Source organism: Osmerus mordax, chromosome 20, assembly GCF_038355195.1.
Source record: "Osmerus mordax isolate fOsmMor3 chromosome 20, fOsmMor3.pri, whole genome shotgun sequence".
NCBI lineage: Eukaryota > Metazoa > Chordata > Actinopteri > Osmeriformes > Osmeridae > Osmerus > Osmerus mordax.
Genome location: NC_090069.1, coordinates 3,603,382 through 3,612,680, shown reverse-complemented (window position 1 = coordinate 3,612,680; position 9,299 = coordinate 3,603,382). Strand labels below are relative to the sequence as shown.

At 42.4% G+C, this 9,299-nt stretch overlaps 2 protein-coding genes across 3 annotated transcripts; both read right to left on the bottom strand.

Annotated features, from left to right (window-relative positions):
• Positions 1-466: 466 nt before the first annotated feature.
• On the bottom strand, positions 467-4,480 carry dck (deoxycytidine kinase). Of its 2 annotated transcripts, XM_067258263.1 has the most exons (7): positions 4,341-4,480; positions 3,726-3,841; positions 2,315-2,508; positions 2,000-2,147; positions 1,754-1,869; positions 1,338-1,437; positions 467-747 (listed from the first exon to the last, which is right to left on the bottom strand). In XM_067258263.1, exons 1-7 carry the CDS (start codon positions 4,429-4,431, stop codon positions 721-723), a joined length of 792 nt encoding a protein of 263 aa, XP_067114364.1. In that variant the 5' UTR covers positions 4,432-4,480; the 3' UTR covers positions 467-720. The 2 variants fall into 2 exon arrangements, with proteins under 2 accessions (XP_067114364.1, XP_067114365.1); XM_067258264.1 differs by lacking the exon at positions 4,341-4,480 and having other exon boundaries at positions 3,737-3,746.
• A 922-nt stretch (positions 4,481-5,402) lies between these two features.
• Positions 5,403-9,207, bottom strand: LOC136964170 (MOB kinase activator 1B-like). Its single transcript, XM_067258157.1, has 6 exons — positions 8,936-9,207; positions 7,965-8,131; positions 7,257-7,350; positions 6,840-6,973; positions 6,551-6,714; positions 5,403-6,393 (listed from the first exon to the last, which is right to left on the bottom strand). The coding sequence occupies exons 1-6, from the start codon at positions 8,947-8,949 to the stop codon at positions 6,316-6,318; spliced, it is 651 nt and encodes a 216-aa protein (XP_067114258.1). The 5' UTR covers positions 8,950-9,207; the 3' UTR covers positions 5,403-6,315.
• Positions 9,208-9,299: the final 92 nt, after the last annotated feature.

The window sequence follows — 9,299 nt, the reverse complement described above, 5'->3', positions numbered from 1 at the left end:
AACACAAGGGTTTTGGTAAACCAATAACTGTAATTTAAACATTTAGGTACCTTATTGCATGGTGAACATCTCTGTGAATCGCCTGTCTTTTGCTTATTCAGCAAATCTAAGGTGATGCAGATGTTCTATGCTACAAAACAATATACCACATTACCTTTTTGAGAAGTGGTAAAATACTGCCATTGGCCCTAGATGGCCCTATGGCGTAAATGGCATAATAGATTTAACTGTCAAATACTGTATATATTAACACTTTTATAGTTTAGCCTGCCTAGTTTAATAAATGCCAGGAATATAATGTCAAAGAAATGATATTGACGTTATGACAACCCCACACAAATTCCGTATCATACTGGACCCCAACAGCAGCAGAATATTTGCTCCTCAAAGTTTAATAGAGGAGCCTTCATAAATAAAACAAGTTAGCAAATGTTGCATTGAAACAGTCAGGGAAACCACCATCATATCGCTCTTAAATGTATACTTTTTATTTCCTTTTCCATGTACATTGGTCATTATAAATAAAACACGCATAAGAAAAAATCTTTACAAAAATGGCCTTGAAGGCAAGTACACTTAGCTATAAGGTAAGTACATTTAAAATGCTTTGAGTGAATGTGAGACATTGTTGTAATGAGAAAATATCCTCAATCCCAGTTTAATCATCCCTGTGAATGTAGTGGCTTCTGTCCTCCAGAGTCACTGATCATCTGCTGAGGTCTACAAAGAGCTGAGGAAGTCTTTGACCTGAAATAGGCACAACAGTTAGCACAATATACATACATTTACATGTATGCATTTAGCAGACGCTTTTATCCAAAGCGACTTCCAAAAGAGAGTTTTACAAAAGTGCATAGGTCACTGATCATAACAACGAGATAGCCCCAAACATTGCGGGTAGCCAAAACATGAAGCATACATTGTGAAAACTAAATAAGTCCCAAAGGGAAGAACCATAAGAGCATGTCGTTGAACAAGTTAAAATGAACAATTTAACAACATGAACCTCAAAAGTGCAATTTGTATGTCACATACAGTGACATTATGTGTGTATAAGTTTGAAAAGACATCATGCATAACGCTGGTATTTACCATCGGCATAAAAACGGTTGCATGCTTTTGGTCAGGCTTCAGTTCCATTAGGGAAACTGTGTGTGTTTGTGCACGTGTTGTTGTGAAGTCATAGAACAGGAAGTTTGAAACAGTCAAGCACCATGTTTTCTTGAAACATAAAAAACAAGCTATATATAGTCCCATCCATTCCTTAGTGCTTACTTCACATAAGTGTTACTTATGTTTATCCAAACATATTTAGAATAAGGTGCAACAAGTCTTACCTTTTCCACCATGTCAGCACATTTGACTTTGTCCCCTTTGAAGTCTTCATTCACGTCCAGAGTCAGAACCGGCACGTTGTTTAGATACTCAAACTCCATACTGGTGGTCAAAAGATCAAAATGAGACATGCGTCATTGACTTCCACAATGCTTATGCAAGCATCTATCGGCAGAAATGATTTTCGACGCGAGGAGGAACTCGCGCAATCCATCTTTTTTAGGAAACGTTCGGCTCACAATTGACCTGAGATACAAACCAAACCGATGTCCCAACTCTTTCTTTATCAAAACACATTCCTGCATCATAAATTACCTGTTAAATACCTATGCCTCTAGTTCCGAGTCCACACTGACAACCCCCCTCTCTCACACACAAACATTCTACAACGTAAGCAGGTCGCGTGTCGGCGCCTCACCTCATGGTTTTGTGCTGCAACCAGCTCTCATGTTTGAAGTGGAGCTTCTCCATATACTCCAGGGGGATGCCCTGCTCCTCCTCTCTGCCTCGGAGGTGCAGCCGCTCCAAACATCTCTACACACACACGCGCAAAGGTTTTTCATGGAATAAGTCTTACTGTTCCGCTTTCCTAGACAGCTTCTCAACCAACAGCACAGGATGGGGAAGTGAGAGACAGCGAGAGTGGCTGTGTGCTTGAGGGTACCTCCGGTGCGGCTCTGAGGTAGATGATGCCGTCCAGCTCAATGTGTTTTCCAAACTGATTGTGGAGCCAGCCATGCCAGTCCTGGTAGATAGCCCACTCGGTGTCGTTAAGACACTCACTCTCATACAAGTTGGCGGCAAAGATGTACCTAAACGGACACAACGCCAGAGCCAAAGGTATCATTTTGAAGTTCCGTCACCACAAGTGAGGAAGAGTGAGAAAAACTTTGTAGGACATCATAGGTCACATCCATTACATTACGGGTCACATCCAGTCACGCTCGCTCCAGACAGTCGTCGATGTCGCCGTCCATACCTGTCGCTGTAGACGGAACGCTCAAAGAACTGGACGGGGTTTTCCGCCTCTCGGAGCTTGCCCTGTGTGGATTTGATTTGAGCGCGTACTCTGCTCATACAGGCGTAGGTCTGGAAGGTGTATGCCCACCTCTCGGGCTTCTCATACATCATCTGAAGGACATTGCCGCCGCTCTTCTGAGAGGTGGTGAGCTCCTGCAAGCAGGAGTTGGGTTACTTCTATTGAGTTCTAGTATAAAAAGACAATCATCATTACATTTACATTTAGTCATTTAGCAGACGCTCTTATCCAGAGCGACTTACAGTAACTACAGGGACATTCCCCCGAGGCAAGTAGGGTGAAGTGCCTTGCCCAAGGACACAACGTCAGTTGGCATGACCGGGAATCGAACTGGCAACCTTCGGATTACTAGTCCGACTCCCTCACCGCTCAGCCACCTGACTCCCTCCATCATGCCACTTGAACCGAATGTAGATGGCCTGGTGAATAAAGGTCCCCTAATAAACCACGTGAGAATGGGCTCTGATTGCACACCAGCAGTAGAAGTCAGTGCAACTCCCAATTGCTCAGCATGGTTCACGGTGGGCTTAGAATAATGAGATTGAAAAAGGCTGACGGTGTGAATTGAGGTCTTGCTCGCGTGTCCTTACACGCCTGGGTATTGATAGATAAGGGGGCTCAGGATGAAGGGTTCGAGAGAGTAACGAACGAGATCGAACGGTTCATCTGGATGTTTAGCTGGGGTATTGTGAGCCAGACCATGTGTATAGGAGGGAGAGCGGAGGGTCTGAAGACTATGAACGGACATGCTCAGCTGTTCAGGGCAGCACCATCTGTTCCTCTGGGTGTGTAATCTAACATACTGACGCAGAGTGGACTAGGCCAGGTGGCAGCTGCATTCAAAACTCAGTTAAATACAAGCGCCATACAGGCGCACACACAGATTCTTGAGTCAAATGCAAAGTTTTGAAAACAGATTTAGCTAGGGTGGGGCACCCAATCTGGATGTTGTGATGAGCCCAAATTCTAAGGTAAATTGACAATGCATTAAGGGATTGTAAATGGCCTGCCCATTCATCCTTAACAAAGCTTCATTAACATGACATTCTCCAGTGACAAGATCCAAATTCCCTCATTATCCCAGGGATTAATGACCAATCTCATCTCATTGCAGATCAATTAGAGGTGTCTCCATGCCAGAACACAGGGCAGTCTTGTGATAAAGCTCTACACACCATAATAATCTCATCGAGTTCTCCAAGGGCAGAGACAGTACAGTCATCAGAGATGGATCAACCACTTATTACACCAATACCTTGACTCTAAATTCTTTGAACCACCTTCAATACAAACCCAACCACTCATTGTTGATTTTCACTCAGATTTAAGGTAAAGTGAATGTTTTATTTACCTCAAACTCACCCTTCTGGGTTTGTACATTGCACCACCTAGCGATTGGTTCAGGTACAACTTCCCAGTCATTGCTCTGCTCCTCCAAGAAGCGCACTAATGTCGATTTGCCCGCCGCTGGAGAGGAAATGCGGAAGTAAGACAATGGATGAATTAAGTGTATTAACGTTAAGGTTATGGATTATTTCCGATACATTTAATGTATTTAACACTTGTATTAACAGATGTCCAGGCAGTTCTACAAATAACCCATAATATGGACATGCGCGTGATCATTCGACCTCATGACAGTATACATTTTCAGCGCGGGACTTTTTGGATCTGCATGTATGGACTACAACTAAAAAAAGCTAGTTTAATGTGGGCCTGTTTTAGGCCTATAGACAATTTGACCAGCCATAACTTTTTATGAAATGACAAATACCGACTTAAAAGATGTTCCGACACTTAACTGATTGCACAAATGTGCAGACTACACAGTAAATAATTATGGTAGCTTATAGCCAATTAAATCATACGTAATTAAGTACAGTGTCATCAAATAACATATCAGAACCACGATTGTGTATTTATGTTGTAACATACTGTAGCCAATGTTGCTTTTTACGCTACTTACCAATATTGCCTTCTATTGAAATTCGCATTATTCTTTTCTCCTTACTATCGTTTACTGGACTAAGACAAGCCCTCTTCTGTGTCGACGGCATTGTTTTAAACGATAAATGTAGACGTTGTCAACTGGCAAATAATTTGCGTCTTGAGCGCCCGTGGTTTGAAGCTTTCGCGCCGTAAGGAAACAGCTGCGAAAGATGTGGCAATTGCATAGCTCCGCCCACATAAATGCTTCCTCTGCCTTCACTTGCCCCGACTGCTCACTTATTCACTAAGCTATTCATAGTCTACAGTAGGAGCAAATTGAGTATTAACAATACCAAAATTACTAACGCTTTCAAAGATCCTCTTTATTTGCCTTGTAAACAGCATTCATTCAATTCAGTAGCTTTGAAAACCCCCTCAACCACATTATTTACAAACGATTCACTTGATTATATTACAGCCAGGGGAATATACACTATAGGTACAGTATCAACTTGTGCCATGAGTATTTTCATAGAGCAAAGAGGCATGACAAATAGATGGCTTTGTTACAATTACAACGTTTCAGGTTGTCTGATGAAGAATCACATTCAATATCTAACGCATAAGCTAGACTAAATGACAACAAAGCATTTAGTAGACTTCGGAAAATATCGTGAAGAGGGTAAAGGCTTAAGTCCCCTTTAAAACTGGGCTAAAACCCAAGGATCACACCATGCTTATAAAATATGCTTTCCAAGAAACACCAAACCTTATTGTATATGCTGTGTGGGTTACATCCCATACATTTCACATCTTCCTAATAAAGAAAAGTTTAGAAAATAACATAAAAAAAAAACAATGAAATTCATTGCTTTCAACCCTTACTGCATACTCACTCTTCATTGCTATCACTTTTAGGTAAAACAAAGAGAAAATAGAAGAGCAAAATCAATTGTTCCCACTTGGAAATTTGTTGTTAAATGGTCAGAAGTACATGACTAAAATAAACAATGCTTTTCATCTCCAGTGTAAAACTAGCATAACAGTTTTTGCATAGTACAATCCATTTTCATGTTGGGATGTCCACGCTTCTGCTCTCTGATGCACAGCACTACCAAACGACCATACAAAAGCATAATACATCACATCTTTCATTGGGTAGTTAAGCATTGCATTGACATTCTGTGCGGGCACAAATAACGTTGCATTAACATTCAGGAAAAAATGGGGGCGAGAATTTAAAAACGTTTTACAAAGTGCTTCATGGCTGGTAAGATAATACAAGACAGAGGCATCCTATGGGTTACAAATGTGGAGCTGATAAGATCATAACTAACCATAAAAAACACAGATTTATATATTGCGCGTGAACTGGGAAGGGAGGAAGGGGGAGGTTCTGCATTAATCTGAGTAGGGCTAAAACTGTCTTTTCCTAGACTAAGTGTTAGGTTTATCCTACAGTAAAAGGTCTACGGTACCAGATGGAGAGTGAACATGAGCCATGTTAGGCACTTGGGAATGTGGAGTTACTGGTGGTTTTAAGGGACTCGATAAGTAAAGGTCTTGTAATTCTATAACAGTAGTTTCAAGGCCTAAGCAGAAGATAAGGTTATTCATTGACTAGTCAGGAAATGTAGTTGGGGGGAAAAATGTCACCAACAACCCATTTGTTCACACTGTTGTACCACTCGAACCTTCCTAATATATGTACCTCTTCACTTGTAGTAGGGATATTCCAATAATTTCAAGATAAATGCAAACAGAAAAGGAATACGTTTCTTGAGGTTTGCCGAAACTGTTAATATAGGTTAATAAATGTACCAGCAAAAAGCTAGCGCTAAAGGGTTAGGCTAACTCCATACCTTATCTCCAGGTGCCTAACAGAAGTACAGGCTTCCTCAATCCTGGCCATATCAAGAACACTTCCTCATGTACTGCATACAATAGCTCTCATAGGGTGGGTATCTGTGCAAACTAAGTATAGACCACAGGCTGCAGGAATACCTCACAGCCTATCTGTCCTTGGTTGTCAGTTTCTCAATCAGCTCCTGTAATGGGACCAACTCTTTCCTGTCAATCAAGCCAAACTCCTGTAAAACACAAGAAAATACAACAGTTTACTTAATCACGTTTTCACTTTAGCCTCATCTCCTTTTGTGCCTGGACAACATTTGAAAATCATCTTCCTGACACTCATCGTCCACAGACAAGTACCCGACACCTCTTTGCATGTGCGGTTTACTTTACCTGTACAAAAAAGATGAAGTGTTTGAACGATGTGTTTAAATGAGCCTCCTCTTGCAGCTGCATGACAGAGTCAAAGTGCTGGTGGTAGATGTGGGCGTAAACCCTAAACAGGCGCTTCAGGATGGTCTTGGCCACCGACATGAAGTTCCGCTTGAAGGGCACACCTTGGGTGAAAACGCAAGAGATCACATTGGAGCCACAGAAAACACGGCAGGGTCTGAGAGCGAGAAAACGCAATTGAGTGCAATAAAATCTTTAACCAAAATGGACTGCAAGACACAACTCATACCTATTTTGGATGGGAAAAGCGTCTCATCATCGAGTTGGTCTTGCACCCAGGTCATTAGATAGTCAATGTACTTGGGAGCTGAACATTTAATTGGCTTCTTGATGTTGGTTCCATCTGCCCAATGGTACTCATACCTATACGAGAGAAGTTGCAATAAGTCAGGTGGCTGAGCGGTTAGGGAATCGGGCTAGTAATCCGAAGGTTGCCAGTTCGATGTCCGGCCGTGCAAATTGACGTTGTGTCCTTGGGCAAGGCACTTCACCCTACTTGCCTCGGGGGAATGTCCCTGTACTTACTGTAAGTCGCTCTGGATAAGAGCGTCTGCTAAATGACTAAATGTAAATGCAATAATCGCATTAAAAAAAAACATGCAAACATCCAACCCGTCCTTCAACGTGTATTTATGCAAACCCTTACTTGAGCCCAGCGGACATGACAGGGCAGCTTTCCTCGGTGCAGAAGTCTGTTATGGTGCCATACAGCATGTTGATCTGGTTGAAGAAATCCACAGCTGGAAAAGAAACACTCGTCAAGGACCCTCTTGTGTGCGCTCAAACATTTATACGTGGCTATACAATAAGAAATGCATGGAAATAGCAGTCTCCGTGTAATATACATGTTGTGTCAACTCCCAGTCACATGCAGAATTATAGCACGGTCTCATGTCAAAGAAGAGATTTATCTTCAAGTCTTCTATCGGAATCGTGGGACCTGCAGTCAAAGCTAGGGTCAGTCTGCTGTTTGCTAATCTCACCGCAGAACATCAGACTTTCCAAGAGTGAGGTCACTGCATGTGTGCTAAACAGGAAATAAGACATCCGCTGGCAGAGTCATTTAACTTGATTTAAGACAGCAAACAAAAGAGCTGGCAGTACAAAGAGGTCTGTCTTTCCCCTAGCCAACACAGCACTCCTTGGAGCGAATGTTAATATCCTCTCCTGACAGTTAACTGAGCTGAAAGTTGACTTTACAGAAGTGAAACACTTGAGGTTGCTGACGCATCTCTGATCCATTTGCAATGTGATACGTGGTTGGGCCAGGGAGTCAGGGAGAAATGTCTAGGGAAACTTCGCAAAGGTCATGAAAATGTGTGCAGAAGATGGAGATGTGCAGATAGCCCCTTACTGTTGACTGCAACCCACTCGTTCAGATCCTCTCCCTGTGGAAGCATGACTGCCATTCGGAGGTTCCCACTGCCCAGCGTAGCCTCTGCGTGTTTCAAAAGCTCATATTGATGAGAGCCCTCTGGTATGTTCTTTTTGGGTTTAAAAGTCTTGGACGGGCGATTGCCACTGTGAGACAATATCAGAGGGGGGGGGGGGGGGGGGGGGGACAACAGAGGTAGTGAAATAATGTGTATAAATGGCATATTGTGTGTTGAGAGAGATATTGATCTACCCTAAGACAAGCCACTCCTGTCCATATTCTGGACACAGTGGCTGTCCCCATACCATACAACATATGATTAATACAAGTTTGATACCAGCACATATGCCTTGTCATGCCTTCATTACAGCTTATAAATACACGTTGAAACTTCATCCCATTGGCTACCCGAGCACGCACTTTGAAGCAGTACTAGTGAGGTAGCCAGCAAAAGCGTAGACAGGGCAAATGCGTACAACCTAGCTTGGTCTATTTCTGGTTCAGCTGAACCTTAAACGTTGAAAAGCACCTACAACTACAGTCCAACGAGAATGTATCTGTCAGACGTGTTATTTTGTAGCAGCACTGGCAGCTTTCCATAATCAAGTGACTGCTGAACTAAAACGCAGTTAGGGTTACCCCAAGTTAGGGCTCATAATATTAGTTAATTTGTAGGCTATGTCAGTTCCTGACATAATTAAAATAGGCTACTCTATGGAAAGAAACAGTCATCTACTATAGTAACCGGCTAGCCATTATTCTAAAATCATAAATATTGCTGAAGAAGCAGACAAACAAAAAACAAAATCCCCAGGTCATTTGTATTGCCAGTTGGTGGGCTCGCTAAATGTCGCTCAGTTCACCCAAAACAAATATCAAAACATTGAAAGAAATGGGTATTGAACTTCCAACACAATGATCCACAGTAAATATCTAGCTAACAAACTTACAATAGAAAGCTCATCTTTCTGAGGACGGGGAGAACGAGGCCTCGGTGTTAAAACTGAAGTCAAGCTGCTGTGGTCAGTAGTAGTAGCTAGCTATAGTCCAGTTGCTGGCCTGTTGTTGCTAGAATCAGAAGATTGTCAAAAACGTGGACTTTAACTTTAACAGTTATACCCTTACAGAAAACGTCGACTAACCACTCTGGAACCACAGGCAAAAATGTACAGCATATTATGAAAAGACGTCGCGGGCTAGCTTCCAGCTAGCTAACATCAGATCAGAGGAGACGTGTGCACAGTGAGTAAGTGCGCGTGCACCCTATTTCATATCCACTCTCGCGATAGAAAGGTTAAAGTTTCGTGTAGCCAT